This window comes from Cornus florida, unplaced genomic scaffold (assembly GCF_030987335.1).
Source record: "Cornus florida cultivar Cherokee Brave unplaced genomic scaffold, ASM3098733v1 CherokeeBrave_3.0.0_Hap2_Chr11, whole genome shotgun sequence".
NCBI classification, from domain to species: Eukaryota; Viridiplantae; Streptophyta; class Magnoliopsida; order Cornales; family Cornaceae; genus Cornus; species Cornus florida.
This window is the reverse complement of record NW_026775581.1, coordinates 106,672,092-106,690,700: the sequence shown is the minus strand read 5'-3', so window position 1 is coordinate 106,690,700 and position 18,609 is coordinate 106,672,092. Positions and strand designations below refer to the sequence as shown.

The following is an 18,609-nucleotide window of genomic DNA, read 5'->3' as shown; positions in this document are numbered from 1 at the left end:
TAAGAAAAAATCGAAAAGAGAACTTGCCACAATCTAGCATCATGTTCCAACACAGTTTCATGTTCATTGACTTGAGAATAAGATTGTAATTATATCCATTAAACGCATCAAAAACGTTTCTCTGGTAAAATCCCATACTAGGAAATAAGCAGAATATAACCCAGCAAATTAATACAAAGTGCATGCATGACTAGCACAAATGGGAAAGCAGATGTCGAATAGAAATTGTTCACGGTGTTCTCTTTTCATAGGCGACTGATGACAGCCTCAACCTCAGAAGGGGTGTACAGATGGTAACTCGGAGCGACCTTTGCAATGTCAACGTTATTTGGGGTCACCTGAGATCAAATAACAATTTCATTTACGGGTATGTTTTAGTAAAACCACAATTAAAAAGTAGGTAGAGCCCGCTGACACGATGAAGATTGCAATATGGAGAAGCTTACCTTTTCTTCCATAACTTGCTTCAGAATGGAAAGAGCTATTTTTTCAGCTTCTTCAAGGGTTAACTCCTGCAAGCGAAAAAGCAAATGGAAATCACAATCATCAACTTCTAAATGTAGAGAGCAATACTTTGGAAAACATTTTAGTCCTGGGTTTAAGGCAAGGAACAATAACTGAAAGAAAATTTCCATTGTGGCAAGGATAGAAAAACTGAAGTTATTCATGGCTACCAAGCAAACTATTACAAATCTAACAATCAACACCTGCGCAAGTTCCCAATTTCAAGCTCCAAAATGAGTGCAATTTTTTAGACAATAAATGCTATATCATACCTTGTTATATTGCTCCTGCAACGAGCTGTCAGCACCTTCAGAGCCAGAACCAATAGCTTTAGCATTACATTGCCAGAACGTGCCAGATGGATCCGTATAGTATCTGTGTGTCAAACATTCTTCCTTTTAGTTTCAAGCTGGGAAAAAAACACACACACACACACATATATATATATAATATTCTTGCTCCCAGGCATGGAGCGCTTTCATGAAAAATTATTAGATCTCATTGGATGGTCGGAAAAGAAACTTCCTTTGACTGGTAATTTCTGGTTTCCAAAAAGATAAAACCACCTTCCAAATGATATCATGTTCATTCTAAAAGGCTGTTCAGCCTATCCCCAAACCAAAGAGCAGTGGACGTCTCACAGTAATATTCAACAAATGAATTTGATCAACCTAATTGAAGTTGAAAGCCTATTAAAGATTGGCCTTCAATCCAAAGTTATTCTTATAGATAGCATTTTCCCTATATATATCCAAAATTCATTAGACTAATTGGTTTTTCACAGAAGAAAGAACCATGAATGGATGAAACTAGCTTGATAAAGAGCAACAGGTGTTGTTAAAGGATAAAGGATTGTTGAACAATTTGTGCGGGATCGAAAAGCAACAAAGGCCTTGTGGACTGAAGGACACAATTGATGGTTCAATCTAGGGCCTGATGAAGGAGAAATTTCAAGTGAGGCTGCTTCTTGTGGACAATGCCTAGCCAGCAAGGAAATTGGAGAAAAGTTGTCCGTACCAATAAGTGAACGGCGATAACAAAAGAGAAGGCAAAAATATATTATTTCACAGGAGGTGTCACTATCTTGGAAAGCAAATGGTACAAGGTTAAAGTGGCTTTTCTCATAGACTATCTGATGAGATCCAACAGGCCAACAGGTTTTGGACAAGTCACGGATCTCTTGCTCTTCAGCCCGGGAGCAAGGGAAGAAACAATTAAAAAACTAAAAAAATTACATTAAGAAAGTTACCAAACTTGTACATGTGATACCAAGAGCTCAGCACAAGTCTATGAAGCCTGGACATGGATACGGGATACAGAGACAACATGATATAGATATGGCGACACAAAAAATTCTTAAAAAATAGGATATGTATACATCAAACACATGACAACGTATATATTATATTAATACAGATATGTATAAAAATTACTATATATATATATATATATCCATATATTTATGGATAAATTTAAATAATAATTTTGTTCCACTAACCTTTTCTTATAAAAAATTATGACAATAAGCTGAGAGTTGAGAGATATAATGCATGGATAAATTTTGAACTAAAACAGTCATGATATAATTTCAATACCTTTTTTTAAAAAAGAAAATCTAAACTATACAATGATAACTTTTAAAAGTTCATATTTTAATTTTCAAGACTTGTTAAATATGTATCCTTAAGTATCAAACACCCTGATCGACTGAGAAGTATCCAATGCGTTAGAAGTAAAAAATTTATATATAATTTTACACTTATGGATAAATTTAGGAAGTATCAGACATATATTTGCAAATATCCAAGATGTGTCGGTATTCGGTATCCACTGACACAGATATTATAGGGGTACATCGCCCTTATAAAAGTATCTGTGCTTCCTACACTTCAGTGGTATCTCCTCCTTCCAAATGGAATATTGAGGGTTTGAGTCCTCAGTGGTATCTCCTCCTTCCAGATACATGCCTTGTTGATACTGATCACACATATACAGGCTATTTGAATTATTCAAATAAAAAAGTGCGCAGCTGATGAAAAATTCAGATAGACCAGGGAAATAGCAGACACCTTCGATTCAAATACTGAGCAACTGCTAAGGCAACAGAGCTTATTGTGGTGGATAGAAGCTTCCCAGGTACCCCAATGAAACTTAACATTGATGGATTGGTCGTGTAAAAGATGGTAAGGTGAATATTGATAGGGTAAGCAAAATTGAGGGGCAGCGGCAGATGGTGCAAAGATATAGCTCCAGAAGTAAAGTCCAGGTTTTAATAGTGGCCTGGCACTGGCTACTGACAATGACACAACTAACAGTAAAGGCAACTCCGAAGAAGTTAACTTGTTACCATAGGCACCTATAGTTTTCCGCGTTAATGAGTATTCATGGTGTTAGTGTTACAGATACAAAATAAGTGTGCTTCCTGCAAAAACCTGATGAATGGCTGGATACCAGTAAAGGCAATAGACCTTAGGGTAAATTACACTCACCTCGCCTCTAGTAAGCTAAAAGCTCAACGGCTGCCCTCAATTATTCGAAATACCATTTACCTCCCCTAAAACAAATGTATGTGTCAATTAACGGACCATGGCAATTTTACCAAAAGACCTCACACCATCACATGGTTTAAGAGACCCATCTGACGCTCTTTTCATTCCATCACAACTTTAACCCTACTTTCTGTCTCTCTCTCTCTCTCTCTCACACACACACACACTATATATATATATATATATATATATATATATATATATATATATATAAAACATGGTTTCAAAAATGGTGCTTCACAATTTCTCATTAGCAAAAATTAAGCCCAAGTCATGTCTCAATAACCTGCAACAACAGCCCAACCTCCTCTTCTTCACAATTCACAATCAGTTGGTGTTTATTCAAATCCATTTCAGTTAATTTTCATGATCTGTACTTCACAATCTCTACCCTTCTTCCTCATTTCTTCGTCATTTAAAATGACCAAAATATATGTATATATACACATATATGTATGCAGCCATATATATGTAGCTGCTAGTTTTATCCTCACATTTAATTGACTCATCAAGTCTCTTTTACTTTCCTTTTCAATTGATTTATGGTTTGTGTTCACGGCTACACTAAAGTACAGGGTATCTAAGAGACCCGCATGGGTGCATCATATATACACATTCAACTATAAATAGATGAAAACAAAGAAAATCATTCAACCCATTTTGAAGCTATATGATTGGTGTGTGTGCATATGGGCTCTTCACACAAAATCTTAGAAACGATCCCCAACCATCCAGCCCAGATATGTCCAATCATATTGTTTGAGAATTAAATTCAACAACCCATATAAAAATATATGAGAAATTGAAACTCCAGAAGCTGCAAAAGAGAAGTCAAAATTCCTTTGAATCAAATTCCAAAATCCCAAATCAAAATTTCTCATATTTAAATTGCGTAGGGGGTGGTGGCTATGGGAGGTGGTGGTGGAGGTGGAGGGGTGGAGAGGAAGAACCAAAATCAAAATTTGTCAAAATTGAACAGAGGTGGTGGTGGTGGAGGCTGTGGAGCAGAGAGAAGTGAGGAGGTGTAACAATGGGAGGAAGTAATCGCAATGGAGTGGTGGAGATGAGAGATACAAAAGGAGCAGATGGCAAGTTCAGGAGTGGAGTGAGAAATGGAGCACGTGAGGATATAATTGTATTTTAAACAACACCTAATGGACAAATGGTTTTCACATATATTTGAAGGGCAATATGGAGTTTTCCTGGTTTCAGATTGCTGACATCATCATCTAACAGCTTTGACTGTGTCTGACCCTGACGGACGTTTGTTTTAGGGAGGTAAACAATATTTTGAATAATCAAGGGGAGCAGTTTGAACTTTTAGCTAACTAGAGGGGAGGTGAGTGTAATTTACCCTATATCTTATTAACATGGGAACCTTTCTAGAAGATGTAGAAGTAAGGAAATTGGGGGAAAACAACAGCTTGCATATCTAAAATTAAAACCCAATGCTACAATAATCTAGAAACAAATTTTTAGATAAAGATATCAGATTTTGAAACAGATTAATACTTACAGGCTAGGTCCGTTCTCATCATGACCAGCAATGAGAAGAGATACTCCAAAAGGTCGAGACTGCAAAGAAGCCCAATAAATCAAACATTTGAAAGCACATAAAAATGACATAATCATCAAGACCAGCACATAAAAATGACATAATCATCAAGACCAGCACATAAATACCAGATGGAGAATATGAAATTCGATAGAAATATGTCTAAACATTTTTACATACAAATCATATAAGCAACCATTTGATATACACTGCTTTTGAAGCATTAAGAATAACAAAGGTGCCTGGTACAACATCAATTCTTAACACTACAAACTTGAAGAAATGACGGCAATCTTAGAGCAGATAAGTAGACTATGAAAAGAAAAAGAAAAAAAAAAAAAGGGAACAAAGAGAAATCTCAAGCTTAATCCCAAGAATCAATTAGCAAGTAAAGCTCAAAAAAATTTGAATTTGGCATAATCAATCTTCTAAACAAACATGTGTGCATTACAGTTTTATAATGGTTCCCGGACGAAACTACCAATAAAAAATACTTCTAAAAGCAAATATCCAAAAATTATACAGATAATGAAAAATGATTAAAATAAAAATAAATAAATAAAAAGAAAGAAAGAAAGAAATTGATGGTCTTTTTCAATCAGTGCATTGTAATTTGCTAACTGACATCAGCTGCCAGATTGCCATTCTTTCTCCTAAAGCCCTAGACATACATCCCTATGCATATCGCTGAGATGTTAGGCTTGATCCTATGACCACAGCTGTCAAGGAGGCACTCTGGGACTTCGCTCCTGCTTACTTATAATTATGGACTAGTAGTTCACTCAGACAACAAACACTTGCCAAATCATGAGAAAGCAATCATGCCCATGAAAAAATAATATATTTTAACCACCAGGTGGCCTCTTGTTCAAAATCAGCTACTCATAAAAAGGAACGGATGATATTGTCAAATATGCAGATTTCTACCAACTTATATAAACTAGTGAAAATCATATACAGCCCAAGAATGTAATCTGGTTCAACCCAATGGCTTAAGGAGGTGCTAGACATAGGCGTAAACAATGTTTTCATTGGACAGTCTTGGTCCTACTGTCCTAGTAATGAAAGGAATGACAAGGCGGGATTACGTATGACAGTGAACCACCAATTCATTTTTAGGTTCCTAAATAACCAAAAAAACTTCATGCCCGATAAATGCCAAAATTTATTATGGCAAAGAAACAAAATCAATTGTTGAAAGGATCAAACAAGTTTTAACAGTTAGACACAAAACAGAAGGCAGAAAAAATATTTGATTACTAAATAACATAAAAGGGAATGAAAATAACAATTAGTATCATAAACAGTAATAGCTAACCATAGATTCTTCATCCCCTTCACCAAATCGCAGGGCCAGATCACACAGAGCTTGTGTAGTGGACTCAACGGTCATGGGCTCACCATATGAGAATCTATGGTTCTGTCAAAACAAATCATAAATCATTAATTTATCAGCATTACACTACTAAATAAAAGTAAAACAATATTTCTGATGGTGATGGTTACCTGAGTTTCAACTCGTGCATGTTCAACAAGTGTACGAGCATCAGCAATTAATCCACTCATTGCACACCCAATATGATCATCAATTTCCATAATTTTCTCCACACTGCTGGGCTCCTGAGATAGAATTAAAACAAAATAATTGTCTGCAGAAGTTGGAACATTTCAAATATCCAATATTAACCAAAGCATCCGGTTGACAACAAGAACAAAGCTAGTTCTAAATTCAGCAACACTGCAACAGATATAGAATTTTGAATAAAGACAACTTAACTGCACTGGCACAGTGGAACAATCGAAACAAGTTTGACTTACATTTACAGCATAGGGACTCCATCACATGAGCTGAAACTGGAACTTTACAATTTTTTGCACACCTATTGCCACCGTCTATGCATTTTCCAACTTCACAGCAATTATGATCCCAAACCCTCCCCCACCCTCCCACGCCCACCAAAAAGAAAAAAGGAACAGTTCCTTTCTAGCCACTACCATAATGTTTTCTTTTTTCACTTAAAAGCCATTATTATGATCCCAGTTAATCAAAATTGTCGCAAGGGGTAGACTGTGTACAGACCAACAATTACATTATTTGCACAAAACTTGACTCATGTTTGACGAAGCATTTAACCAGATTCATGTTAGCTGAAGCATTTCACTTCATTCATATTTTGCACACCTGACCTATCTCAACCAGTCGAGTTACAAACACAAATGGGCCATCAGTTCAGTCAGATAAAAATGAAATCACGATGAAGTTCCAACAATAGGCAGGCTATATAGTGTACTTTTAGCTAGCATAACATGTTAAAATGATCTTACTCATAAAAGAAGGCATTTAAAAAATAAGGCCAAAAGAGAAAGCAGGCAGACCAGGAGTGGTGAAGTGATACGCTTCTCAACAGCAAGCACAACTCCTTCCTTTGTCTTCACCCCAATTGCGGTGGAACCCAGCTGTAATGACAACAGTAATCAGAAGTAAATATTTCAATTTAGTGCAAAAACCATACCACTTATCCTGGGCAAAACAGCTAATTTAGAACAAAGATCAAAATTTGTTTGTAGTATGCACACATACAGATACAGAGAGAGTAGATGTTACCTTAATGGCCTCAATGGCATATTCAACCTGAAACAATCGACCTTCTGGAGAAAATGTATTGACACCTCTATCGTATTCAGTCCTTCAATCACACGCACAAAGAAAATTTAGCGGAAAAAACAAACAAGATAAGTTATACTCGATATATTTCGGCGATCTCAAGGAGAATCAGATAAACCCTAGATTTGCAGTACAAAATTACTGACCTTGTGAGAAACATCTTCAATTCAAATAGAAATTTAATATCTGCAATAAAAAAACAACTAAACATATCAGAAATATAAATGTAGAATTTTAATTCACGATCTCTTAGATCTTAGCAATTTGATTCGATTAACTCAAAAGGGGCAAAATGAAACAAAGAACTGATTTCATGATCATCTCAAGTATGTAATCAGATGGGGATATACACTACCGGTGATTGTTCGATGAAAGAGAAAGTTGGGGATTTGAGAGAGAGAGAGTAGTACTGCTTGATTGTTCTGCTGCTATGTGTCTATGTGCTTTTCTGAACTAACCCTTCTTGTGAGACAAGGCAAGACTGGGAGGGACGGCTATTCGGGTTATATCGGATAACTGGGTTGAACTTGATTCTTTACGGGCTGGTTGAAATTAGAGAACACCAAGGCCCAAGCTTATCACTGCATGTGGAGCCAGATGGACTAGACCTAAACAAGGCCCAAATCTAACCTAATGCACTTGATACGTGTTTGGGTTTAGGCCCGGGAAAATATCAATCCAAATTATGAGGTCCAAACACAGTCCATCTTGGTTCACATAATAAATGGAAGCCTCAAGGTACAACTCACTCTCATTAGGTATCATTAGGCTCCATGTGCGGAAAAGGAAACAAAAGAAAATAATTGATTTACGAATAATTAAAAACAAAAAGAAAGGAATAATATATATATATACATTTTTCTGATAAATACTTCCATAATACTCTTGGAGAGATCACTAGGTCACATGCCTCCATAATATGCACGTGCAACGGTTTTTTTAAACCACAATGTATGGATTGGATTTACCAAAAAAAAAAAAAAAAACAAACAAACACTCACGGTATTACTATGCAACACTCAAACTATTCATTTGAAATTTGAAGAGAAAAGAAAATACTAAGTGGACTAATGTTTATTGATTTGATTTTTTTTTTTGGAATTGTCCACTTGATGAGACTTGGTTCTGAATTTAGAGTGGAAGAATGCAGCATTCCATTGGATTCACTTTTTAAAAAGTTTTGTGATTCTGTTTGTTTGGTTTGATTAGCATGGTTCAGTCATTCTAGCATGAAAAAACATCACACAGCATCTTTTCTCTTTACTAAGATTTGATGGCAGTGCAGTGCAGCGCAGCATTGGGAAAAAGAGAGAGAGATCCCATCCATCCAACACCAACAGGGGTCTGCAGCACTTATTGAAAGCTTTTCCTTCTGTATGCGAAAAAATTATGTGGGTCCTGCTGACTCCATATCTATCTTTTCTTGGGAGAATCTCTATTCTCTGCCTCCATATGACCTCTTCTGTTTAGCCATTTGTCAATATATGTATCTGGAGGGAGGTTCCAAGTAAGGGGGTCAAGGATCATGAGCCCAAAAGAAAGAAAGAAACTACTTTCACATCCCACTTTTGCTGCCATCCAACTGTTGCATGGGATATTCCCAGTGGTTAAATGTTCAAAGGGTTTAACCCCAATGGAATAGTCTATCAGCTAAAAGACTCTCCTACTTTACAGTTTGGAGGTCTGATGTTTAAATTCGGTTAGCGCGTCTGGTAATTGCCCGATACATATAGGATGAGAGGATTGCATATGCCCGCCAGTAGATTATTGAGTACTTTAAGAGACTCAATGCCACCATTGTTGGGGAAAAAATTGTTTAAAAGGTTTTACACAAGTAATTTAGACATTTAAGAATTTCTTTCAAGACAGGGTTTTGTAGATTCATATGTCTAATGAGCCTAGGCTGCTGCCTAGCTCTAACTCCCTTCTGAATGTAGGTAAACCAAAACTAGCAGCAGCAGCAGGACAATCCAACAGTGAATGCAAATCTCCATGATCTAAACCAACCTCATTCTTTGGTTTCAGCACCATACAATTCTGTAACAACAGACAACACAAGCCATAGGGTCATAGCTGCTCCCAAACGCTTGTCCCATCACACCCGGAGGAAGCAAGCATGCTTCTTGGCGACAAACTTGTTTTAAAATCTTTATTGAAAATTGAGGTATGAGCATCTCTCAGCCCTATTCCTTCAATAGAAGTATTCAAAAAGGCCTTTTTATTTAATTTTTTTTGTTAGGTCCCTTTAACCTGAGGTTAGGAATTTCTCATTAGATTTATAGAAGATATCGTTTCTGAGAGAAAAAAAACAAAAAAAAAAAATGGTACTCATCTCAAGACTTGAGATACACAAAGCAGGTTTCTACTTTCTAGTGGTGATGGTTATTACAAGGGAAGCAACCGCAAGACCTGTTTACAGAGAAATGGGAGTTTTGCTGGCTCTTTATCTTCAGCGCTTGCTCGGTAGCCTTTTGAATCTGCTCAGAGTGTTGCTGTTGCGCCGTTGCTCTCCAGTCCTCTGCTTTTCTATGAACAACTGCCATTCTCTTCATCAGTTTCTCTTCCAAATTTGATCTCATCTTCTGGATTTTTACCTGAAAAAGACATCTACTTTTAACAATTCTAATAACCGATGACTGCTAATTCAGATGAGGACGAAGATGAAAATGGCGCGAAAGCATAACTAGTGGGGGTCCTAATTCATCACTATATGTTAATTATCTTTATGAATTTGGTCCCAATATGAATTTCTTATCACTTGGGTAGCCTCATTTTCACTCCACTTTCATTACCAACACCTCACTTGGGAACCAAAGGTGGTGTACAAACAAAGTCACACACTCACAACTCTTAATCTAGAGCAATCATTGTTTTCATCTATTAGGAAGGAATTGCAAATTCAAATTTCAAGTATAATAAATCTTCCCTATTCCCTAAGATTTTGTCATTGCACGACCCTCACATGGGTTTACAACTATAACACTTGTTTATTGCATAAGGTATAAAAAAGTATGTTCTTGAATGACTTTTCTTGCCTTCTTAAGTGTGAAAGCATATTTTTTAATGCCCATTGGGTTGAGGATGACACTCAAATAGAGGTTGGACCACAAAAGAAAATAAAAGGGAAGGAGTGTTTGAGAGCTGTTCTGCGGGTGGCTCGAGGAGGATGAAGCCAACATTGCCTTCCAGATTTAGTCAGCATAATTCAGCCACTAGATAGATATATCCAAGATTCCAAACTAGTGAGTTCTGGGATTGAGATTACTACTAATAATTAATTCTATACGCAATATAGACCCTTTTTAATGAAACTCTATCACAATATTTAATCAACATGGACCCCCCTTCTACACGAGTGAAATACCTATCTCAAGCGCACTGAGATAGTTGAATACGGATATGGAGTATGGACATGTATTTGACACGTTTGACGATTCGAATTCATTGTATAACTGTATATAAAACATCCTGTTATTATACAATTTTGTAAGGATGAATGAATACTATTTAACCTATAAAATAAGAGCAAAATACTAAAAACTAGGGAGGCTAAGTCATGTCCGTGGAACATAGGATATGCGCATAGCCTGTTTGTTCAATTACTAGTAATAAATAGAAGAGAAAACTACTTTGAATATAACATTTGGAGGCCGAGTCCGGATCCTCTAGTGTACGCTTTTTGGTTGCTATTGATGCGTACAACAAATTAAATCGAGAAGTAACAGAGTCTCTCAAGGACTCAAGGCAGTCATCCAAATTTATGTTTATGATAAATGTGTTTCTATCGCGAAGAAAATGTTGATGATAGTTGATTTATATACTAGTTGAAACACTAATACTGTGGAATTTGAAGCCAGAAAAAGAGACCTAAAAAGGAGAAGGGGTTGATAAAAAATCTTACCTCAAGCTTTCTTGATTGAGCTTCTGCTTTAGCACTTTGTAGGTTCACCCAAGCTTGAATTTTGGCTTCTTCTCTCTGGTACCTGTAATTCTAATCACAATTTGTACCCAACACAATGTAGAAAATAAGATAAATGCAGAAATGCAAAGCCCATTTACCTTTGGCAGAACTTAGTCCTTTCCTCTTCCTCCCATGCACAAGTTCTAGACTCCGAGACACTTTTCCTGCACTCATTGCTCATTTCAAAATGTCTCAAGCTCTTTGATATGTCCTCTTCCTCCTCTTCCCTCGAGCTCCAATTGGTTGTGACGGAATCGAATTGTGTCCCAAGCTGTAGCTTAGCTAAATGGCACTCTTGCAACTCTGTAATGTCAATGGTACTGTTGTTAATACTACTGGAGCTCGTCAGGGCCAACGGGCCTGACCTGTTAGCTGGCGTGTTGTGACGCGCCGGCGACGAGTTCTTGATCGGCGTGTGGCATCTCGAAGTGGTGGAGCTGCCGAGAGGAGTCATCTCCGTTCCAATGTCTCTGTGTTTAATATCATGAACCACCTCTGTGGCTGCATCTTTCATGGACTTGTCTGCTGAGTTTCCAAACAGAAACACTTCTTTCATGGGCTCTGAGCATCTAAATTTGGGCACGATGGGTTCTTCCTCATTTGTGAACTTATCTACAGTATCAAAATCCGTTGTTCAAGATTGTGGGTATTTTAATCTCAAACTGCAAGTCAACTTCCAATGAGTAACAGCAATTGAATTTGAACAAGAATGATTTCTTTTGGGGAAAAATTTCCAAGTGCTTTTGAAAGCAAGAAAAAATTGCAATTCTTGCTTTTTGAAAGCAAAAATTTGCAGTAGCTTCATCTCATAAGATCAAGAGAAGTGCTTCCACTTGACTCTTGTTCAAGATTAATAACCTCCAATGAGTAACAGAAATTGAGTTTGAATAAAAATGAGTACTTTTGGGGGAAAACTTCCAAGTGCTTTTGGAAGCCAAAAAATTGCAATTCTTGCTTTTTGAAAGCAAAAAAAAAAAAGAAAAAAAATTGCAGTGGCTTCATCTCATAGAAGCATGCTAGCGAAACAGTATCAAAAGTAAATGCACACTTCACATTGATCAGAAGTACTAAGAAACCTAAATCAAACAAGTGAGGCAAAGTTAAAAAAAAGTTTGTAGAAGCCTTTTAGAAGACAAAAAGAGAGACACTATGATAGTGGTGGACCACATAGGGGCCAAAGTTGGGGAAAGGGTCCTAACCTTTTAGAAGTACCTCTGCTGAAGCTGAAACCCCATTGAAAGCTCTGGCTGAGTTATGATGATGGTCCAAAGATAAAGGCCCTTGAAGGCTTGAAACTACCTTTGAGACCTTTTCCTCTGTAACTCTTGATTTCTCTGCAATGACCTCATGCTTGTTGTGCCCATCACATTGTTTGGCCATTTTTGAGGACTCTAGTAGCTTCAAGCCATGGTGATGAGCAGGTGAGTCCTGACAAGAACTACTACTGATAAGCCACCTCTCTGCATCATCCCACTTTGAAGGTTGGGTCTTTCTTGAGAGATTGGCAACACTGAAGCTGAAAATAGGTCTACCAGGTGTTGAAGGAGCCTCCACATGCCTCTTTGTGACTGAACTCATCCCCTCTCTCATCCTCTGAGCTGAAACATCAAGAAAGCCTCTTTCTTGGCCACTGCTTGCCATTGGGAATGACTTGACAAACTCAGATGTTTCTTTGAGATTGAGCTTGCATAGTGGGTCTGGGAATGTATCAGCAAAAGGGTTCTTGTAGAATCCACTTTTTCCCTCTAATGGTGGTTCCTGATTCACAAACACCCAAAAACAACACAAAAGTTATATAAAGCAAAACAAAACCTATAAACAAAAATCTGAATGAGGCATTTTGTTTACCAGATGGGATGCAAACAAGGTTGGATCTTCAAAATATTTTGGGGTTGTGAGATCCATAATTGTGAGCTTTGAATGGATCACTGATTTGAGGCCAGACTATAGAGGAATCTATCTCTTGTTGTTGTATTTCATTTTTTTGTCATGAAATGAAACTCTCTCTCTCTTTCTTGAGAAAGTGACACTCTCAGGACAGTTGAACAGTAATGCAGTAGAGCTGAAGTAGGAAAAAAGCATTGACCCCTAGGAAACTATGGTCCAAAACACTGTTCAACCATAGGTTATAATGAGGAACGATCCATGAGCTCTACCTTAAAAAATGAAACTACAGTAATATAGTCCTACCTTGTTTGTAATGGATGAGGAAGGAGACGAAATGGTACTTCATAAAAAGAAGAGTCTCCCTTGGGGAGGTGAGAAAGGCACTCATTAGTCTAGAGAGGATTATGGCTCTGCTCGGAATTGGAAAATCATGGTACTCCTATATAGACAATTCATAAATCAATGTAATAAACCCTTTCTAATTAACCCATTTCAATATACTACTCGTCACAATTTACTAGACGAATAATTAAAAAAAAACAAAAAATAATATATATATATATATATATATATATATTTACACACGTACATACATATATGATGTATGAAGGAGAAATTATTATATAGTTTGAAATTATTACTAAATATATATATAAGTAAAACTTTGATATAAAATTGACACATTTAATTGTTAATCATGTAAGTTTGTGATCAATGATATTCCCATGTAATAATTTCTCATGTGTCTGAACTTGCTTAGGCAAAATTTATAATAATAAAAAAAAAAAAAAAAAAAAAGGATTTTTGTTTGTTTATTCTGATTCCTATTGGGCTTCTACATATCCTTAATGCTCTCATGGTGCATTAACGTGGTAGCTATTGTACATGCCTTATTGTTCCCGTGCTACATTAATGTTGCAATTACAATTATTTTTCATGGACAATCAAGGCACATGCTAAACAATGTGATGGTTTTAAGGTTTATAGAGTCATGCTTGTAGAATCAAGTTTTTAGATTCATTACTTTGTACAGAGTGAGACTGAGTGATGCTTATTAATCCCAATGAATGATAAATAATATCCTCCTCCTCCTCCTCCCCCTCCTCCTCCTTCTTATTATTATTATTATTATTATTATTATTATGATGGGAATGTAAATGTGATGCAATATGTGATGTTTGTGGGATGTGTATTAAATTTTGAATATCATAATAATGCCATCTGTAAATCTTATAGGAAGTGCAAGGTGGTAAAAGCAGAGATCTTGAGTATGGTGTGTCAAAGTAAAACTTTGGACGTGTTGAAAAAATAAAAAATAAAAAAAAAATAAGGTAAATTACACTAATCTTTTTTAAAGTTTTGACAAATTAGTTTGATATTTCCTAAACCCTATCCGACAGTTGGTGAATGTGACTTTGAGTATGAAAAGTCAGTTATGACATGATATTCACGCAAAATTTTCATACAAAGGAAAGGACAAAATTGTCATTTTATAAAATTTGGTCAATAAGTATGCCCATAAAAAAATGCTGGAGGGTTGTTGAGTATGCGCCAAATTTCAAGAGATATTAAAATAATAAAGGTTTATCTATATATAATTTGTCCAATATAATTTAACAAAAAAAATAAAGACTTGAATATTTTCTTTTTATTGAACATTGGAAGTAAATGCGTAGATAATGACAACATATAAATGTGTAGATAATGTATTAATTTGAATGCTCGATCAGCACAATTGTAAGCTTTCATTATAATGTAAGTGAAGTCTTGGAAAAATATTGAAACTTGAACCTTGGAAGTAACATGAGAATTTACCATATGATACTAGCTAAATGCTGGTGCAACGTCAATTTTTGTCTATGTTACATTCGGACTCGGATCTGTCAGCTTATCCTTCAACCCTAATAAGAGTGGTGTTTGTTTGTTACATGACAGCGTATGTATTGAATTATTACAGCTTTCCTCCAATGGATCCAAAAATTGCTTGTAAACAGTTATTCTTGTTTATACATTTTTGCAACTAGTAGAAGTGTGTAATTCTTGATTGATTGATATATATATATATATATATATTATGATCGAAAACCACTAACAAGAGGTAGACCAATATATTTTTTTGTACACTTTTTTATCAAAAAAAAAAAAAAAATTCTTAATAATGTAGAGAGTCAAAACCTAACATTTCAAAATTCACCAGAGGCACTAATCTACTTGAGTATCGAAAAATCTGCCACTGATTTCCTATATGAACCTATATAATATATCCTATATCATTTACTTCACTTGTTAGAGGTTTAAAAAAATATATCTAAGTTTAATTTCCAACAAAAAGATTTTTGAATGATTGAATCTTTTTGAAAAAGAAAATAAAGAGAAAAATCTTCTTGGTGATGAGCGAGGAGCCCATGATTCCTTCTTTAAGAGGGATATCATTTTGGGCTAATCTGTTTCGTCTTGGGTTCTAATGTAGTATTTTATAGCCTGGGCCGCCTGGCCCAATATCAGATTTCAATATCAACTTTAATATATATTGCTAATGGAACATTCGCCTAAGTCGTAAACAGGTTGTGGCCCGGCCCAAAAAATTTAATTATTACTAATGCAAAGTCTTTTATATCTACAAAAAAAAAAAAAAGGTAAGGAATCAAAACGAATTATAGAAAAATTGAGGTTCTGATTTTGGTTTGCAAAATAAAGAATCATTAATTTACGGTTCAGTTCTAGTTCCAGGTCAATTAATACCGAACTAAAACGTAAACTATATATATATATATATATATATAATATAAAATATAACATAAGGCTATATAGTTTACATGTCTCTGTTTGGAGAGACCTTGTTGTATTCTCATTATGAAAAATTTTATACATTCAATGTTATGTTTTAATATTAACACTTAACAGTGTTTATCAGTACCACCCAATAATTTTCATTTAATGTTATATAATCTAATATTTCTACTCTCAATTTTTTTGCATTCAATTAAGGCACTACTATATTGACAACCTTTAATAGTGTTATTACATTAATTTTTTTTTTTTAGAAAATTCTTCAAATTCCATAACTGTGGTTTAGAATCGAATCGATCTTTTACAATTTAGTTTTATTATAAGGTGTAACGAATTTGATTTCAGTTTCGACTTAATTTTTTAAAAATTAATAAAATCAGTTTGATTCTAATTTAACCTGAAATTATACAAAACATCAAGACTCCGACTCTCAACTTCCCACTTCACAAACCACTGAAATTTTGAGTAACTTATCAGTGTCCAAGCAAATGGTCAATTAATGTTAGTTTGCTTTGTTATAATTAGTGAGAGAGTACAATACTAGTGTTTGAACTAAATCAAACTAAACAAAACAAGTGAAGTGAATTGGTAACTAAATTGAGTGTGCAAGCTTGGAAGCTTTTAATGGTGTTGGACCCCTTCTTCTGCAGACCAAGGGTTTCATTTATAGAGCTGAAGACCTTGGGACTTTAATGATAGGTGAGGCCAACACACCTTTTTTCCAACAGAGACAGCACTTCCTTTTGCTTTCGGTGAAGAGTAATAATAGGGAGCACCGACACCACGACAAGTGAAAATAAATACATTATAATTGATTGATGACATTAATGACATAGCATTATAAGTACAGCTAAGAAATGACATGAATTTAAAATAATTGGATAATTAAAAATGTACACATCTATGAATAAGGAGAATACAGGTTGGTAATCTGGTATATAAAAAATGTGTTGCGTGTTGCTCAACATTGACAACGAAACAATCTCTTCAAATCACAACATATGCTTTCTTATTATTTTAAGTAACCCACTGATTAGGCCACACAATCATTCAAGTGATTAACAATAATAAATAACAATGGTACATTGCATTTTTTTTCCATGTTCCCTGTAGTATGATGGACTTTCAATATAAAAAAATCTCACTGCCAAGTTGTCAGGAAACCCCTCTTCTCTCTCTCATTATATATATATATATATATTCCATCTCTGTATAGAAGTTTGAGTTCAAACTTGAAAGCTATATGCATGTGTGTACTTGGGTAGTTGTAAGTTCAGTTTGCCACTTCCCTGAAAGAACAAGTAATAATTTGTTCAGCTTAGTCCTTAGAGTAGAGTTAGTAGACCTAAATAATTATTCAAAGAAAAAGTCATTCCATCTCATGAGCCAACCAGATGACTAAGGAGGATTCATCAGCAACTACAGGTAGAAGATAAGTTAGATGGTCCCACCTAACATATAATCACCTATATAATGCACCATATGATAAGACATGCCTATCATCGGTGCCTTCAATTTAATATCTACTTTTACTTTAAATACAAACAAACCAAACCAGTAACTCTATATTTCTAATCCAGAAATAGCCATTCAAGCCCCCACATCATATAAAAAAAAACACCATCTTCTTCTTCATCATCATCTTCCCGGCATAAGATCAAATGGCTGCAACATACTCTTCTTCACCTGCTCTGATAATTCAAAAAGCTTGCCCAATCAAGAAGCATGTTACTAGGGTGCTGATGATTGCACAGAATCAAATCTCAGTTAAGAAAACGTTTTCACTTCAGATCAGATCCTCCTTTAAGGAAAAGGTATGTTTTTCTTATTCTTAATGTGCACCTCTGTAACTTTGTCTAATTTCTAATTTGTTTCTTCGTGATGCTAATAAAAATTTTTAAAAAAATAAATAAATAAATCTGTGACCCAAGATCTGAATCTTACCTAGTCCAAATTTTGTATTTTTTACTCTCGATCAAAATATAGAAATAAATAAAATTCATTCGTTTTAAATTTATAATTGGTTTCCGAAAGGTTTTCGAAGATCAGTCCAAGGGTATCATATGTTACAGAGATGTGAAGGGGGAGATAACATGTGAAGGGTTCGACGAGGGCCCTCGTCTTCAACAATTTTCAATAATGGCATGTAATCCAAGGTACTACCATGTCCCAACACAAATTAGCATATCCTACATAGTTTTTGATTTGATCCATCCTCTGTCTGTCTAACTAGTGGTTTTTGCAAACTGTTCGCTGAGTTCAGAGATGCTGACATTATTGATCTTCTGCAAAAGTGCTGGCTTCAAATTGCTGAAGATGTTGATCTTGACCATAATGGCAAAGGTGTTGGTGGGCAAAAAGACTTCAACTGGAATGGTTTCAACACGTTCTACTAATAAATACATGTATAATCTCTATGCTTATATATATATATATATATGTGCACTATATATCATGTAAAGACAGGCTTTCTTCTAATGATATATTGTAAACATTAATTTCGCCTAATATGTTGTTTGGACCAATTACGAGAGTCAATTATATAGTCAGAAAGTCTTGGCTCAACTGAAAAAAAATGCACCATGACTCAGATTACACTTGCTATTGCTACCTAATTGTTGAAAAACAGTTGCTGGTTTGGAACAGACATGTTTAAAGCTTCACAATCATTATATGCTCTGAAATGCTCATCACATAT

General features: G+C 35.4%; 3 protein-coding genes across 4 annotated transcripts; 1 reads left to right on the top strand and 2 right to left on the bottom strand.

The window, feature by feature from the left end:
- On the bottom strand, positions 1-7,757 carry LOC132283713 (proteasome subunit alpha type-5). Of its 2 annotated transcripts, none has more exons than XM_059785713.1 (10): positions 7,629-7,757; positions 7,420-7,459; positions 7,214-7,295; positions 6,985-7,065; positions 6,115-6,228; positions 5,927-6,028; positions 4,570-4,628; positions 777-879; positions 447-512; positions 1-338 (listed from the first exon to the last, which is right to left on the bottom strand). In XM_059785713.1, the coding sequence occupies exons 2-10, from the start codon at positions 7,431-7,433 to the stop codon at positions 246-248; spliced, it is 714 nt and encodes a 237-aa protein (XP_059641696.1). In that variant the 5' UTR covers positions 7,434-7,459; positions 7,629-7,757; the 3' UTR covers positions 1-245. The 2 variants fall into 2 exon arrangements, with proteins under 2 accessions (XP_059641696.1, XP_059641697.1); XM_059785714.1 differs by having other exon boundaries at positions 7,684-7,724.
- A 1,761-nt stretch (positions 7,758-9,518) lies between these two features.
- On the bottom strand, positions 9,519-13,656 carry LOC132284956 (uncharacterized). The gene is made up of 5 exons (XM_059787101.1): positions 13,083-13,656; positions 12,434-12,992; positions 11,333-11,846; positions 11,175-11,256; positions 9,519-9,867 (listed from the first exon to the last, which is right to left on the bottom strand). The coding sequence occupies exons 1-5, from the start codon at positions 13,137-13,139 to the stop codon at positions 9,643-9,645; spliced, it is 1,437 nt and encodes a 478-aa protein (XP_059643084.1). The 5' UTR covers positions 13,140-13,656; the 3' UTR covers positions 9,519-9,642.
- A 3,750-nt stretch (positions 13,657-17,406) lies between these two features.
- Positions 17,407-18,419, top strand: LOC132283377 (uncharacterized). The gene is made up of 3 exons (XM_059785316.1): positions 17,407-17,725; positions 17,946-18,067; positions 18,175-18,419. Exons 1-3 carry the CDS (start codon positions 17,573-17,575, stop codon positions 18,305-18,307), a joined length of 408 nt encoding a protein of 135 aa, XP_059641299.1. The 5' UTR covers positions 17,407-17,572; the 3' UTR covers positions 18,308-18,419.
- The last annotated feature ends 190 nt before the right edge of the window (positions 18,420-18,609 follow it).